We start from the raw sequence: 16,538 nt of genomic DNA on the forward strand, positions 1-16,538 counted from the left end.
AAAAAAAGGAATGTAAGTTCGACAAAAAATGCAAATATATGCACCCTGTAGCCATGAATCATAATCAAATAAATAACCAACCAAGTAATAAAATCCAAAATAAGAAAGAAACAAATAAAGAGAGAAATCAAGAATATCAGGTAAAAGAGAAAAGCAAACCACCAATGAGATATGCAGAGGTGTCAGCAAAAAATTTCAAAGCATCAGCTCCGAAATTCTACTCAAGAGATAATAACTGTATTTATTATGCAAGAGGATATTGCAGAAACGGAGAAATTGCAGATTCAGACACAAAATTAATAATTATGATGAAGGAAGATCAAATATTATGGAAAAGTTGGATTTTTTAATGTCAGAATTTCTGGAAATGAAAAAAAGAACAACATACCAGAACAGGAAAGAGACATGGGAAAATCCTTATTACTACCAGTATTAAATGAAGGAGAAAACACGCAAACCATCATAGTGATGAATGCGCAGGGTTTAGTTACGAGTAACTCAAAAAGAAAAATAGAGTACTTAGAAGAACTAACCCAAAATGAAAAGAAAATAGATATAATGAATATAAGTGAAACCTGGTATTCCCAAGAGACTGGGAATGATGATCAAATAAAGGGTTCCAAACTTATAGATCAGATAGAAAAAAATAGGAATCAAGGGGGAACCGCAATATATGGGAAAGACAAAAAACAAGGAAAAATATATGAGAAGTATAGTAACTCAGAATGTGAACTAATAGCGGTAGAATTTGAATCTGAAAAATTGATGAACATAGTAATATATAGACCTCCTAATACTAAAGAGTTTGACTTAATAATTGAAAAATTGGATGATATATGTAGAAATCACAAGGACTAGACTATTCTCCTATCTGGTGACTTCAACTTTCCTTTCGTAGAATGGAAAGAACGAATAGGAGATTGTGGTTGTACTTATACATATAAAAAAGAGAGTAATAGTAGTGCAGAAGATAAGAGGCAATTTGAAAAGCTATTAGATATGCTACTAGAATACAACATTCAACAAATAAATCACCTGCCAACAAGAAAGGAAAATACTTTAGACCTAGTCTTTGTGAACGAGATGAATTATGTTAAAGAAATAATAGTTTATAATGCGAGTATTTCAGACCATAATGTCATAGAATTAACAGTTCATTCCAAAGCAAGTGAAAATAGAGATAAGCAAGAAATGAAAAAGTGGGAAGGATATGGAAAATACCAACTTCTTACAGTAAAAATTTATAAAATGGTCAGAAATTAATGAAGAATTAAACAAAGATTGGGATAAAATTTTCGTAAGTGATGACATAAGGGTAAATACGGAGATATTATATAAAATATTGGAGATAATAGTGGAAAAATATATACCGAAGAAGAAAAGTAAACATCATTCATGCATACCAAGAGACAGAAGGATCTTGTTCCAGAAAATCAGAAAGTGGAAAAAAGGTCTTGCAAAAGAAAAAAATGCATGGAAAGTTATAGAACTAAAAAGTAAGATAGAAAATGCAGAACAAAAGATTATACAATCAAAAGAAAATGAAAAAAACGGGACTTGGAAGAAAAAACCCTATTAAATATCAAGCAAAACCCCAACTATTATACTCATATGCGAAGAAGATGAATAAAAGAAGAATAGAAATAGGCCCTCTGAGAATTGAAGGGAGATTAACGAATGAAAAAAAAAGGAAATTTGCAACATACTGGCAGAACGATATAAGAGAGAATTCACCCCTAGAATAGATAATGAAGATAATGATATAGAAGTAAGGATGAAAATAGTGAATATTTAGCTGACATAGATATTAATGAAGCTGATATTGTGCAGGCTATTAATGAAATTAAAAATGGAGCTGCTGCAGGGCCTGATGGAATTCCTGCTATTTTGTTAAAGAAAGTAGTTCATTCTATCGCAAAGCCACTTGCAATATTATTAAGACAAAGTGTAGATACAGGCAAGATATATGATGAGCACAAATTAGCATATATTACCCCTACTTTCAAAAGTGGATCAAGACTAGAGGCAAGTAATTATAGGCCTGTGAGTCTAACATCACATATTATAAAGTGTATGAAAGGGTAATGAAGAAAAATATTATGAAACATTTAATAAAAAATAATGTTTGTAATAAAGGACAACATGGTTCGTACCCGGAAAAAGTACACAAACCCAACTGTTAGTCCACCGTGAAAACATATTCAAAAATATGAAAAGCGGAAATGAAACAGATGTGGTTTATTTAGACTTTGCAAAAGCTTTTGATAAAGTAGACCATAATATATTAGCGAAGAAAATTAGAAAACACAATATCGTGGATAATAAAGTAGGAAGATGGTTAAAAGAATTTTTACACAACAGAAAACAGATAGTTTATTGCAAACGACGAGAAAATCGATGAAGCCAAGGTAATATCCGGTGTGCCGCAAGGTACGGTGTTAGCTGCAATACTGTTTGTTATTATGATTGAAGACATAGACAATAATGTTAAGGATTCGGTAGTGAGTAGTTTCGCAGATGACACAAGAATAAGTAGAGAAATTACTTGTGATGAAGATAGGAACGCTCTACAAAGAGACCTTAACAAAGTATATGATTGGGCAGAGGTAAATAGGATGGTATTTAACTCTGATAAATTTGAATCAATAAATTATGGAGACAGAGAAAGAAAGCTATATGCATATAAGGGACCTAATAATGAGACCATCACAAATAAGGAAGCAGTTAAAGACCTTGGTGTGATGATGATAGGAACATGTTATGCAATGAAACGCTGAACACATGATTATGCTTTATAAAACATATGTTCGTAGTCCACTTGAATATTGCAATATGATATGGTACCCACACTATCAAAAGGATATTGCACAAATAGAGAGTGTACAAAGGTCCTTTACAGCTAGAATAGAAGAAGTTAAGGACCTAGACTACTGGGAAAGACTACAATTCTTAAAATTATATAGTCTAGAAAGGAGAAGAGAATGCTACATGATAATTCAGGCATGGAAACAGATAGAAGGAATAACAGAAAATATCATGGAACTAAAAATATCAGAAAGAGCAAGCAGAGGTAGATTAATAGTGCCCAAAACTATACCAGGAAAAATAAGGAAAGCACACAGGACATTAATCCACTACGCACCAGCATCGATAATGCAGCGCCTATTCAATGCGTTGCCAGCTCATCTGAGGAATATATCAGGAGTGAGCGTAGATGTGTTTAAGAATAAGCTCGACAAATATCTAAACTGCATCCCAGACCATCCAAGATTGGAAGATGCAAAATATACCGGAAGATGTACTAGCAACTCTCTGGTAGACATTAGAGGTGCCTCACACTGAGGGACCTGGGGCAACCCGAACAAGATGTAAGGTCTGTAAGGTAAGGTCTCTCTTCTCTGGAGAAATATATGTATTTATGGGAAGGGGAAAAAGTTGCCTACAGACGTTCATTTCAATCTATTGAAACCGTAAGGAGTTATTTCTCTCTCTCTCTCTCTCTCTCTCTCTCTCTCTTGTATTTTAATGAAAATATACAGTAATTTGTGAATACACAGTGTTGCACATGAAAAAAGTAAATTAGTGATAAGTTTAGAGATACGGCCCTAAGAAAAATTGCAAATTAGTGAAATTTTCCCTGTGGACATGTTTTCAAGAACGTCGTTCCGGCTTACAACGATTTTCGGGTTACGACGCGTCTTAAGAACGGAACCCCCGTCGTAACCCGGGGACTGCCTGTACATATATTCAACAGGCGGAGGTTTCTCTAAACCCAACTACACAATGAAGGCAGGGAAAGCACACCAACAGGTCAAGGAACTCATATTTATTAAGTTGCAACATTTTGAAGCCAATCAGCAGGCCTCATTTTCAAGCTAAAAAGTAACAATATCTAATTAGTTACAATAAAAAATTAAGGGGCAACAATATTAAAATACACAATGTAAGGTACAATAAAACAATCACAGTTAAAAATACAAATAAGGACCAACCGTCTTCGTCTGTCCTCGCACTCAACGGTTGGTCCTTATTTGTATTTTTAACTGTGATTGTTTTATTGTATCTTACATTGTGTATTTTAATATTGTAGCTTAATTTTATTGTACTAATTAGATATTGTTACTTTTTAGCTTGAAAATGAGGCCTGCTGATTGGCTTCGAAACATTGCAACTTAATAAATATGAGTTCCTTGACCTGTTGGTGTGCTTCCCCTGCCTTCATTGTGTATGTATATATATATATATATATATATATATATATATATATATATATATATATATATAGTGGACCCCCCGTATTCGCGTTCTCCGGATTCGTGGACTCACACATTCGCGGATTTCTCTCAGGAACGTTTCCCTGCATTATTCGTGGAAAAATTCGCGCATTCGCGGTATTTTTCTATGAGAAATATCCACAAATTCCTGGTTTTTGTCATCAATTTCATCATAAAATGCACTTTTTGTGATAAACTATTAAAAAAACCAAGTATGAAAATTTTTAGTGATTTTTTCTTAAGTTTTAACTAACAAAATAGGCTGTTTTTAGCATTTTTATAGGGGTTCCAAACATTCGCGGATTCTAACTATTCACGGGGGGGTCTGGTACGCATCCCCCGCGAATACGGGGGGACCACTGTATATATATATATATATATATATATATATATATATATATATATATATATATATATATATATATATATATATATATATATATATTATATATATATATATATATATAAAATATATAAGCACTTTCCATCCTCATTTATAATTTCATCTTCTTTATCTTATTCAAAGGTAGAGAAATTGAGAGGGATCATGGCTGACTAAACTCAGGTTGTTCACAACAAGAATTCCATAAGGATGATAATAAAAATTTAGCTGTGAGACTTCCTGCAATTTAGAAGGTGAGCTCTAAGGAAATATTCCAAGGCAATGCCAGGGAGTAACTTATAAAGCCTGAACAATCACACAAAACCAACTTGTATCCAATTAACATTTACAGAATGAATCTTCAAGTAGCAACTGCCTGGCTAGCTGTAATTCTATGATGCCATCACACACTCATGTTAATCAAACTAAAATGGGTACTCACTGAGTAATATATGGCATGAATTTTTGTCAACTTAACATGAGTGCACACTTGTATTACTCCTCAAAATATTTGACAAAAGTTGGAAACATTGAAAACCGTCTTGTATAGAAAACAAACACAAAAATGCTAAAAAAAGTTATACTGTACCTGATATTGATCCAAGTAGTACGTCTTTCTTTATATCATTATATACATAACGGAAAGAATGATCAGCAAGCGGTGACCCAGTAGACAGAACTGCTCTTAAAGAAGAAAGGTTGTGAGTTTCGCGAGGCTTAACTCCTTTCTCCTCTAATACTGCAAGCCACTTTGCCCCGGTTCCCAATACTGTAACTCCTGTTGAACCAAAAATAAGATCTTAAGCGTTAGCCTTTTAAGCTTAACACACAAATCTCTGGAAAAAACTTTACCATGCATGTTTCTTGTCAATTAAACCATTACTAATTTTAAATATAAGATTATAAAGCATTGGACAATACTAATTTCATCTATATTTTTAAAGTAATATAATTGCAAAATAACAGTTTTCAAGTATGCATAAAAATGGAATGATGATAACCTATCATACTTTCTCCCTTGCCTTTTATTAGTATAATTTTTGTTTAAATTATAAAATCCATCATATCATCATCATAAACTTCTTCAGTAAGCAAGCAACACAAATGATTTAACAGAATTTCCGATTAACCCTTACAAATTTTCACCAGTCAAACAATTTGTAAGCAGGAAATTGGAATGTAACAATCCTGAATCAAACTGGAAAGATAGAACAGGTAAAAAATAAATTCCAAAGATAAAGACTGGACATCTTAGCTGTTTGCGAATCATTGCGCAAAGGAATGGTGTAATGTATGTAGTATACATATCTATTTAGGAAGAGTATATGGTACTGGCAGAAAAGTAGGCATGATCTTAATATCAAATGCAGAAAAGGCATGGATTGATTGGAGAACTACATACTATGCAATTAATCACTGTCTGTTTTATTGTAATTAATGATTTCTCATTTCACCTCATACTTGTGTGTTTGTGTGCTTTATGTATATCTACATGTGGCATTTCATCAATGTAGATATCACTGTTTAGTCTTGGTCAAATCTTGTAAATCAATTTTCAACATGTTTCTTTTAATCTAATGGACATGAAATTTTGCATGGTTACTTAACCTTTAATGGACAGATACCCTCATGTAAACAACAATAACAGGTTTCAGGTGGTAGACTGATTACCTCCTGGTGAGTATCAATGTTATGCGCCATTGATTTGGAGGAATCGGGCTGGAAAGAGGTTTCATAACCTCTATTGCCCATATATTCACTAATGGCAACTTTGAGACTGGCTCAGACTGCAATTGTGGCAGTTCAGGACTTGGAGTTAGTTGTGATCTTGACTTCAGGGGGGGATGTTGTGTTTCTTTTTCTCCCATGATGTCTTTTTATTTATTTGCTAATAAATATACCCGGGGGTTGCTGTTGGTTTTAGTTCTTATTTTTATGATAGTATGTCATCAGTTACAATTGTAATTTTGCAAAGAAATATTAGAAAAAACATGTACGTATAATCCGAAAGTTATTGCGTCTTCGATCTCAATAAGTGTACGTAAATATTTTACATCAAATATGCTCAGAATTTGTTACTGATAGTATTAATTCTTTTATGTTTTGATATTCTGTGAGCTATAATTATAATTTTACAAAATACAGTAAAATTAATTATTAAAAACATGTATAACCAGGTAAATTTACAATTGACTTGTAAAAGAGGCCCCACAAGGCACTGTAAATTGTCTTTTTCAACTTCTATGGAAGGTAGGGAGAATTTTCTAGAATTTTTTTACACCATGTGCATTTGCATATATTCTATCCACTGATGTGCTTTTTTCTAAAATAGGCTGACCTCAAAGTTTCTCCAGCCTGAAGTGCTGCATATGTTTTTTGCAGCCCAGCTCTTAAGGGTTAAAATTCACAAATGCTTTTGATGCGGCAATGGTGCCCTACAGTAATAACCTCTCTAACATGAAGAAGTGACAGCAGCTGCCTATCAACATGTTCATCAAACACACAAAGAGGGATCCTCCAAAGCCTCCTGAAAACTCTGAAGAAGTGCCTTCCCAAGCTGCTGAAGAAGTGCTTGAAGAATGGGTAGAGGAACCCCCAGAGGGAATGTAACCCCTCTGGTTTGCTGTGCAGTCATATCTTGATTGTTATTGGTCGGACTGCACAGTTCATCATCACCATCTTTAATCAACATTCATCACTGGTAAGTACCCTTATGATTTATTTTTATTATTATTGCAGGTAGAGTATTTTTATTTTTATTATTACTTAAACTTTGATTTAATCTTATTAATCTTGATTAGCACTATCAACATTTAAAATTGGTATACTTATTATTATACACATTATTATTTGAGCAATTCTCTTCCTCACAAATTCCATATGAAATCTCAGATGATGAGTGTCCAAAGAATAACAATTCAACAACAGACCATACATAATCAATGTGAAAATTCTTTGAAAACCAACACTGTGTAGTGACCCCCTCTTACAATGGCAATAAAGATTGACTGGGAAGCCAGAAACTTACTTGACTTACCTGCATTTGAGAAGTATAAAACAGACAGCCTATGAAACCAACAAAGTATAACAGGGAAATTCATTCTTGGCTATGTCGGTCAAGTTATGGCTAGATGAACGTTTAGTAAGTTTTAAAATTAAGAATAAGTAACACTGAAAAATTTATAGGGTATGCTCATATGATTTATTTTTCAATGGGAAAATTGAAGACAGGTAGTGAAAGATGTTTGGCAGCAAGGTAGGAGGACACCAGAAGACACAGAAGGACTTCTCTACACAGAACCCTTAGCTTACTTTGTAAAATTTAAAAACTTTACATATTTCCTGACAAACTGTTATAGTGTTTTAATTCTAAACCAGAGATATTACCAAGAACAGTATAAAATTGCATTTCACAAAGTAAGGCAGTGGCCCTCAAAAAGTTAATCAAGCAAAAACTGAAGTCAGTACAGAATAGATAAGTTCTCACCTAATTTATCTACAAGGTCCCAGAGAATATTTGGAGTAGGTAGGAGTGGGGAGCCATCATAAAGCAGAAGAGCACATCCAGAAAATAGTCCAACAATCAGCCAGTTCCACATCATCCAACCAGTCTGAAAAACAAGTTTTACATGGTTAAAGTTAAATATAAAATACAGTTAACTAATGAATGCGTGACAGACCCAGAAGCCATGGCTACCTTATGGTGGCTGCGGCACCTACTGCACAGCCCCACCTTTTATATATATGAATTATATCAAGGCAACAAAGAATAAAAATCGTAATATGTATACAAGCAGTCTCCGGTTACCAGTGGGGGTTCTGTTTCTAACAGCGTAGTGTGACAATAATAGCCCTGATCACTGGAGATCAGTGCATATCGGCACTGAAAATCCAGTTATCATCACCGTTAGACAAGCGCCATAAAACTGGATTGCTGATAACTGGGGACTGTCTGAACTCAATACATTATATAGACTTTAGAGCCCCTTTCAAGGAGTATGGCCATGCAAGCATGCGGAACTGCACATATCAGTCAATGCATGGTATCCACATAATATCTGCTGATAAACGGAGGCTGCCTGTATTTACAGTTTACAACGCTACCAACTGGGAGATAATGGAGATATCAGTAGAGATGCCCTGTCAACTAAAACTCATTAAAATAAGACAGTAATCACTGGATAATCATTAGCTACAAGAAAAATGATGAATGGAATGAAAAGATTATAGGCAGCCTACTTATCGGTGGTGTCAGTTTATGGCACTCCAGTTTCACAGAACTAGGGTAAATGATGATGTTAACCAGATTTTCAGTGATGGTACACAATTTTTGGCATTGGTAAGCAGTTCATTGGCACTGATAAGCAGTTAATGGCACTGGCAAATGGTTTACTAGCTCTTATGACATTGTAAACACCATTTATTACTATAATTATCACTGACTTTTGGCTATCAACAATTTTCAGTTAATGGTGCTCAGCTGGAATTGGAAGCCCCACCATTAACCGGGGACTGCCTGTAACATGTGATAAAGCAATCAGGTGCAATACTTTAAACATCTAGTGTAAAACAATGTGCTCAAAAGAGAGAACAAATGAAGTATGAGTCTGGTGGCCAGCCAGGACCCGTGGATCGGCTTTGCACATGCATAGTATCCATGCCTTGTTTCTTGAAATATTTTTGTTTTCTGTATATTGAAACGAATGAAACTGGCCTAATATTCAAGTTAAAGGAAATTTGGGCTTAGATTAAATACTACCATCCATCAGGTATACTTTTGTAAGATTATTTAGTCATACACTTTATATCTCAATGACTCTTGTAATATGTACATTGATTCTAAAACTTAAGACATAATTCTTTCCTTGTTATCCTTGGCTTTCAATTATTCTTAATCTTACAATCAATTTTTAGTTATTTCTGGCTCTCACTATTCTATCATCAATTATTAAGTAAACTAAGAGTAGATAGTATAACCAATATGCTTTTCTTAAGACTTAAAATAAACATGTAACTTCATTTGTCTTAAAAAAAAACCTATCTTTTCATACTTACTGTTGTATAATAAGTGAGGACATCATCTCTCGATAAGTCGCAATGCAGTACATGTTCCTTAGCAATCTGAATCAAAGTACCCTGGAATATTTTAATCAGTGATAATTATATTAATCATAAATACAAAAAATATTTGCCATAGACTACAGATATATCAAAGCATTCAAGAAAATTATAAAATACCTTAACCAGACCAGTGGGAAAATATTCTTAACCTCAGATGGCCAAAAGGGATGGCTCGTAACTAGTCATAAACATACTGTGTGCCAAATTTATTGTTAATAGAAAAATAAAAACAGTAATTTGATGTCTAAAAAACAGTGATGACTAGCAAAAGTTCTTTAATGAGCTTTTTCCATACCTGTCACTGATGGATGAAATTGGGAGTCATATACATAAACTAATTTACACTGACAGCAGTCAGTGAAATTAATGATTGGGCAATGTGGAACTTTAGTAACAAATGTAAAAATTCTGAACATATTTTATGTTATTCTCATTTATATTTTCACTGCATTATCTCGTGTTTAGAAATTTTACAATTCAAAAGATAAACACAATCATGTACATAGGCATGTACTGTCGTGCACAATAGTTCCTTCCCTCTGCTGATCCAGAGTGAACACAAATCCGCGACTATTAACCCTTAAACGCCGAAGCGGTATTTTAAAAATTGTCTCCAAAATGCCAGAGGCGTTCGCAAGCGAGCGACGGCACTGAAAAAAAGGATTTTGACGTAGGAAAAATCTATTTCTGGGCGATTGGTTCGTGTCGCCTAGCGAAATAATCCTTTAAATCATTATTCTAGGGTAAATGATCTAACAAATACCAGAGAATAAACAAAATAAAGAAAAAGGTCAGTATAACTGACTCGCTCACCCACAAGGAGGGCGTCGGTATGAACACTAGGGCGAGTGAGACCACTACCACGAACTTCTTGTCAATTAGAAATTTCCTACAGCAAAATCCCACAGGAAGAGAGCCGACCCACAGAACGGGGCAGCAACTACTACTACTACAACCCACGCTTAGGTGACTGCCGCGCCTCTGGTGGCCATCCTGAAGTTCGCAATCAATCTTGTACGAAGAGTTGGGAAGAGGTGGGATTTCGCTGGGCGACACGAACCAATCGCCCAGAAATAGATTTTTCCTACGTCAAAATCCTTTTTCTGGGCTCAGTTCGTGTCGCTGCGCGAAATTGTACCAGAGAAATAGCACAAGATTGAAATAAAGAAGGTCCCAATAAAACTTAAAATTCAACTATATACTATAATTGTAAGAAAATATATATACAATTGTTCGTACAATCTAGATAAAGAACAATACTTAAGAGTAACTTATAGTTAATATATATATACAAAGGCTTACATCAGTTATATGTTGAATTGAAATAAACATATGTGTTACAATCATAGTTCAAAACACATTAAATAATTATTATTAAACATTAGCAATAATTGTAATAAAGGATGTGTGTGAAAAAAACTTAAGCTAAAGACACACCAAATAAGTTTCATAAATATTAATAAACAATACCATAACCATTGTTAATGGGGATGTGGCACCCTAGCATAAAAATAAGGGGACCACATCCTAAAGATCAGTATGTACAATCAATTGTGGGTGACCCTAGCAAAAAAATAAGGGACACCCATTAAACCATTACAAGAGCAGCTAAGACTCAAAGACAAACGTGGATGAACATGGTAGGCTAGACAAACTGTTGGCTGAGATAGGTAGAAAGGAGATCTGGATCTTCAACTGAACTACTGTGCAGAGTCAGGGGAAACTATGTTACCCGCTGCAACTGCTGAAAATTTTAGAGATTCCAAAGACTTTAAGTAGTGACGATTAAATACTGTCGGCGATTTCCATCCAGTATACTTTTTCAAATCATCAAAATTCATGTGTTGAAAGTAGTTGATTGAGGTGGCTACTGCCCTGACATCGTGAACCTTGGGGAAGGATTCAGGGTTAGCTTGCTTAATAAAGTATAGGATCTGTTGCCTGATAACTTTAATAGATAAAGTACCACCTTTTTCTCTTCTAAAGAGAGGACCCGAAGAGGATGAGGATGTCCTGGACAGAAAGGCTCGTAAGGTCGTTACTGGACAAAGAGAAAGATCTTGAGGAAGGGGTATAACCTTCCAAGGTTCCCACCTCAACAAAGGATCCTCATTCTTTGCTAAAAAGCTGCGATCCGGAGAAAGCAGAACTTCTCATGAAGGAAGAAATTCTACGTGATTCGCATCTCTGGATAACGCCGACAGTTCTGAAATTCTAGCTCCTGAAGCCAAGCTTAATAAAAATAATGTTTTTCTTAAGAGCATTATAAATGAACATGTCGTATTATTTGTATCTGAAGCCAGTTTTAGAACATCATTTAAAAACCATGAAACTGACGTAGGCCTTACTGAAGGTCTAAGTCTAGCACAAGCCTTGGGAATAGATGAAAAGTAAGAATCTGTTAAGTCTATGTTAAAACCCAGTTGAAAAATCTTCTTCAGGTGACTTGTTTGTCGTAATGGTACTAGCTGCTAACCCTTTTTCAAATAAGGATCTGAAAAAGGATATAGCTGAATTGATTGTCATGATTTTAATGTCCGCTTCTCTCAGGAAGGATGCCAACTTTTTAACTGCAGCATCATACTGCCTTAAAGTTGAATCTCTTTTATCCGATTCCAGGAAAAGAATATTTCGTGGATCGATATTTGCATCTCTCTTGGCCGCAAACTTCATGAAGTCCATAAAGTTAGGGTTTTGAGAATTCCTGAGGAAGCGAACACAGTCTTCATTTGTACTGACTGGGAGAGCCTGGGATTGGGAATTCGAAGAGGACGAAGGACCCAATTCCAGAATCAAGGGGTACCAGTTGCTCTTCGGCCAGTCTGGGGCTACTAGAGCTACTTGACCCTTGAACGTCCTGAGTTTTGTTCAGTACTTTCAGGAGAAGATTCACCGGAAGAAGCACACAAATCTTCTCCCAGTTGTTCCAATCTATGGACAGGGCGTCCGTGGCAATAATGGCCAGAGGGTCCAGGTTGGGAGCCACATAACAGGGAAGTTTGTGGTTCGTTTGAGATGCAAACAGATCTACTTGCAGGCCTGGTACCTTCCGGAGAATCCATTGGAACGAACTGTTGTCCAGTGACCATTCCGATTCCAGAGGAACTGAACGGGATAGAGCATCTGCTATGACGTTTCTCACTCCGGCCAGATGGGTGGAGGAGAGGTGCCAACTGAACTTGTCCGCCAGTAAAAGATGGCTACCATGACATGATTCAGGTGTCTTGACTTGGAGCCTCCCCTGTTTATATACAATGACTACCACTGCGCTGTCCAGAACTAACTTTATGGTGAGAGTTCTTTGGCGGACGTAACCTCTTCAGAGTCAGGAACACTGCCATTGCTTCCAATACATTTATGTGAAGCTTGCGGAACTGAGGTGACCATGTTCCCTGAACTTTCTTGAACTGAGAATATCCTCCCCAGCCGCTTAGTGAAGCGTCTGTGTGGATAGTGATTCCCGGAGGAGGAAACTGAAGGGGTACTGATATGGACAGGTTTTTTAACTTTGTCCAAGGGCGCAGACGATTCCGTAGAATCTGTGGTATTGATGATACCTTGTCCCTGGATCTGACATTTGCTCGTGAGCGCCAGATCCTGGTTAAGTCTTTCAGTTTGGCTTTCATCAAGATGTTTGTCACTGAGGCAAATTGGAGGGAACCCAGGATTCTTTCCTGGTTTCTCCTTGAAGCATATTTGTACTTTAGAAATTGTTTCACTGACTTCGCTATTTCTTTCCTCTTGGCTGATGGAATCGACAGAGTATGGGAGGATAGATTCCATTGAATGCCCAGCCATTGAAAGTTGGACTCCGGAGTGAGTCTTGACTTTGTCCTGTTTATCTGGAACCCCAGATATTCCAGGAATTGAATGACTTTCATTGTGGCTTTGCGACATTCCTCGACTGTTGGAGCCCAAATCAACCAATCGTCGAGGTATGCTACTACCATTATCCCTTGAGACCTCAGTTGTTGAACGACTACTTCCGCTAATTTCGTGAACACTCTGGGTGCTACATTCAGACCGAAAGGAACTACCTTGAAGGAGAGTGCCTGATCTCCTAGTGTGAAGCCCAGGTAAGGCGAAAGTGTCTTGCCAATAGGGATGATAGTATGCGTCTGTAAGATCGATAGAGGTGGTGACGGCCCCACGGGGAAGTAAGGTCCGCACCTGCGAGATGGTCAGCATTTTGAACAAGTCGCAGCGAATGGCCAAGTTTAAGCGGGACAAGTCTAAGATTACCCTTCTTTTTAATGAGCCTTTCTTTGGTACGCTGAACAAGCAACCCTGAAACTTTAATCTGTTGACTCTCGCTATTGCTCCTTTCTGGAGGAGCTCCTCCGCATACTCTGTCAGTTCTTTCGATGGAAGTTGAAGGAAAGGTCTGGGTGGAGGAGGGTCTCCAATCCAACTCCAACCCAGGCCCTTCGACACAATGCTCTGTGCCCATTTGCTGAATCCCCACCGATGCCGGAAGAGAAACAGCCTCCCTCCTACCTTGGAGATCTCACTGCTGCTGGGTTGAGTGACCTCCGCGGCCTCCACGGAAGTGCTTTCCCCTGTTGAGCGACCTTCCTGATCCTCTCTGACGAAAGGATCCCCTAGCTCTACCTCCCCTGCCGAACCGGTCATAGTGCTGGAAGGCTTGACCTTCGAACACCTGGTTAAAGGCGGGGGAGACAGCGTAGGAGGTGGAAGGCTGAGCCTGAGGAGAAATCACGTAAATGGGCTGAGCCGGAGTCTTCGAGGTAGAAGGCTGGCTGATTGTACAATCGCACAGCTGACACAGCTTGATTGAATCTTTGAGGCTTCTTCTGATAAGGCTGGTAACGCTTTGCCTTTTTCAGCTTCTTGCCTGCTGCAGCCTGATCTTTGCACCTCTTTGCAGTGAGGCCCCAATGATCTTTGAGGCTCTGATTGAGCCTTGTCGCCTCATTTTGGACCTCTTTGACCATAGCTTCTGGGAAGAGGTCTGCCCCCCAGATGTTCGAGGAAAGCAACTTATTAGGTTCATGCCGAATAGTTGCTTCCTGGAGGACATGCTTTCGGCAATTGACCCTAGCAGTCACAAACTCATACAGGTCCGATTGGACCGTATAAGTCTGTGACTTGGTCAACAACTTGAAGAGTGGCTCTGAAGCATATGAAATAGCAGCTACCTCTGTCATTGCCATGGTATTCATCGACCTGGCAAGCCTAGACTTGGCCTCAAACTCAGCTTGAATGAGGGTATCAGGAAGTCTAGGCAGCTTCTCGCCGAACTGGTCCATGGCGCAGTCCGGTTTGAGCTTACCTGCCGAGAAGGTGTTGGGCAGATCCTCCCACAAGTCTCCAAGCGAAGGGAGCAACGGAGAAGTGGGATCTGCTTCCCTTAGCTGAGGTAAGGGTTCCCCTTTTAGGCCAGCTGGGATGGTTACAGTGGCGATCTTCGTTAAGAAGGGGAGAGGAGCCTCTTCTTCCATCGTAAAGATGGTAAAGGGACTCTTGAACGCCTGAATCCTGGTGTTCGAGCAGTCCATCTCCTCTAGACACCTAAGCCACTCCCTTTGAGCCTGGTCCCTGGAGTACAACACTGTCTCCCTCGGGACCTTATCTTCCCTAGTCATGGCTGCCTCCGTCAGCCTGGCGTAGCCAATGAACGGCGGTTGAAGGTTCTCCGGATAGAACTCGAAGTCTTCAATCCTTCGAGTGCCGCACTCTGGGATGGAGATGAGTCCGTCCTGGAAAGGGGCGTATGAAGCCACTCTCCAGGGGTTGTTCATTGAGAACGGAGGCAGAGAATCATGGGGAGGAAGCTGCATCAGACCAACACCAGGTGCCGGAGGAGTAGCTTGAGGGGCCTGGTTGAACCCAGATATAATGTTCTCCTGAGTTGTGATCCTTTCGGATAACTGGGAGAACATCTGCTCCATGCTGGTCCTCAAAGAGCCTACCAAGTCCCCCATCTGCTGCATCATCCCAACGGAGAAGGCGTTGGGATCAAAGGCCGGAGCCGGTGCAGAGGTGGAGGGTAACTCGGCAAAGGTACCTCAGGAGGAGGAGGAGAGACCGTTGACTCCGCCGGAGTACGGGGCCTCTCCTTTGAGGACTTGCTCTTAGAGGACCTAGAGCCAGAAGCAGACGATTTACCCTTCTCCGCTCCGGGGTTCAAAGCCGAAGACTTACGAGACGATGACGCCGACGAAGTCTTTTTGGACGACGACGACGCCTTCGTAAGGATTTTCTGCACTCTGTGTCCCTTCACCTTGGGTTTCACAGAAGCGCTAGGCGACGAGTACTGGAGCTCAGCTCCAGTAAAGCCTTGGAAGGAAGCAGTCGATATAGCGGGAGAAGAAGATCCAGAAGCGCCCAAGGGAAGCCCTTGGGCGTCCAACGTACCTACCTCGACCAACAGGTCGTCCACACCTACCATAGGTTCCACGTTCAGGTCCAATGTCGCGACTTCCGCCGAGATATCCTGGCCTGGTTCCTTCATGCAAGCGGCGACCTGCCGCTGGATAGCCATCATCGTCGGGCCTGCCTCCGCTGGGTCGACGTACCCCGTCGACTTGCCGCCGGGGAACAGAAGGACAGCCATCCTCTTCTCAAGGATGTAGGGCTGTCCCTTGGCGGCGTTCTTGCCGAAGCCGCCGACCCAAGCCCTCAGGGTTGCAAGGGCGGTCTCTCTAACAGCAGCAGCCTGTAAGAGAGGGTGTTATTAGTTTTTAGTTTAAAGTTGAGGTTCAACCTTAGACTAAAAAAGAACCTTAAGCCTACAAATT

The 16,538-nt window shown here is 38.8% G+C and overlaps 2 protein-coding genes across 2 annotated transcripts in view; one reads left to right on the plus strand and one right to left on the minus strand.

Moving 5' to 3' along the window:
• Positions 1-9,842, minus strand: part of LOC135219311 (acetoacetyl-CoA synthetase-like) — a 78,044-nt gene extending 68,202 nt beyond the window's left edge. The window contains exons 1-3 of the mRNA XM_064255970.1: positions 9,712-9,842; positions 8,144-8,267; positions 5,246-5,434 (exon numbers count right to left, since the gene is read on the minus strand). Coding sequence (XP_064112040.1) covers positions 5,246-5,434; positions 8,144-8,258 — 304 coding nt within the window. The 5' untranslated portion in view covers positions 8,259-8,267; positions 9,712-9,842. The remainder of the gene's footprint in view (positions 1-5,245; positions 5,435-8,143; positions 8,268-9,711) is intronic.
• The window catches only part of LOC135218792 (acetoacetyl-CoA synthetase-like), a 198,139-nt gene that overhangs the window by 124,218 nt on the left and 57,383 nt on the right, over positions 1-16,538 (plus strand).

This window comes from Macrobrachium nipponense, chromosome 1 (genome assembly GCF_015104395.2).
Source record: "Macrobrachium nipponense isolate FS-2020 chromosome 1, ASM1510439v2, whole genome shotgun sequence".
Lineage (NCBI taxonomy): Eukaryota > Metazoa > Arthropoda > Malacostraca > Decapoda > Palaemonidae > Macrobrachium > Macrobrachium nipponense.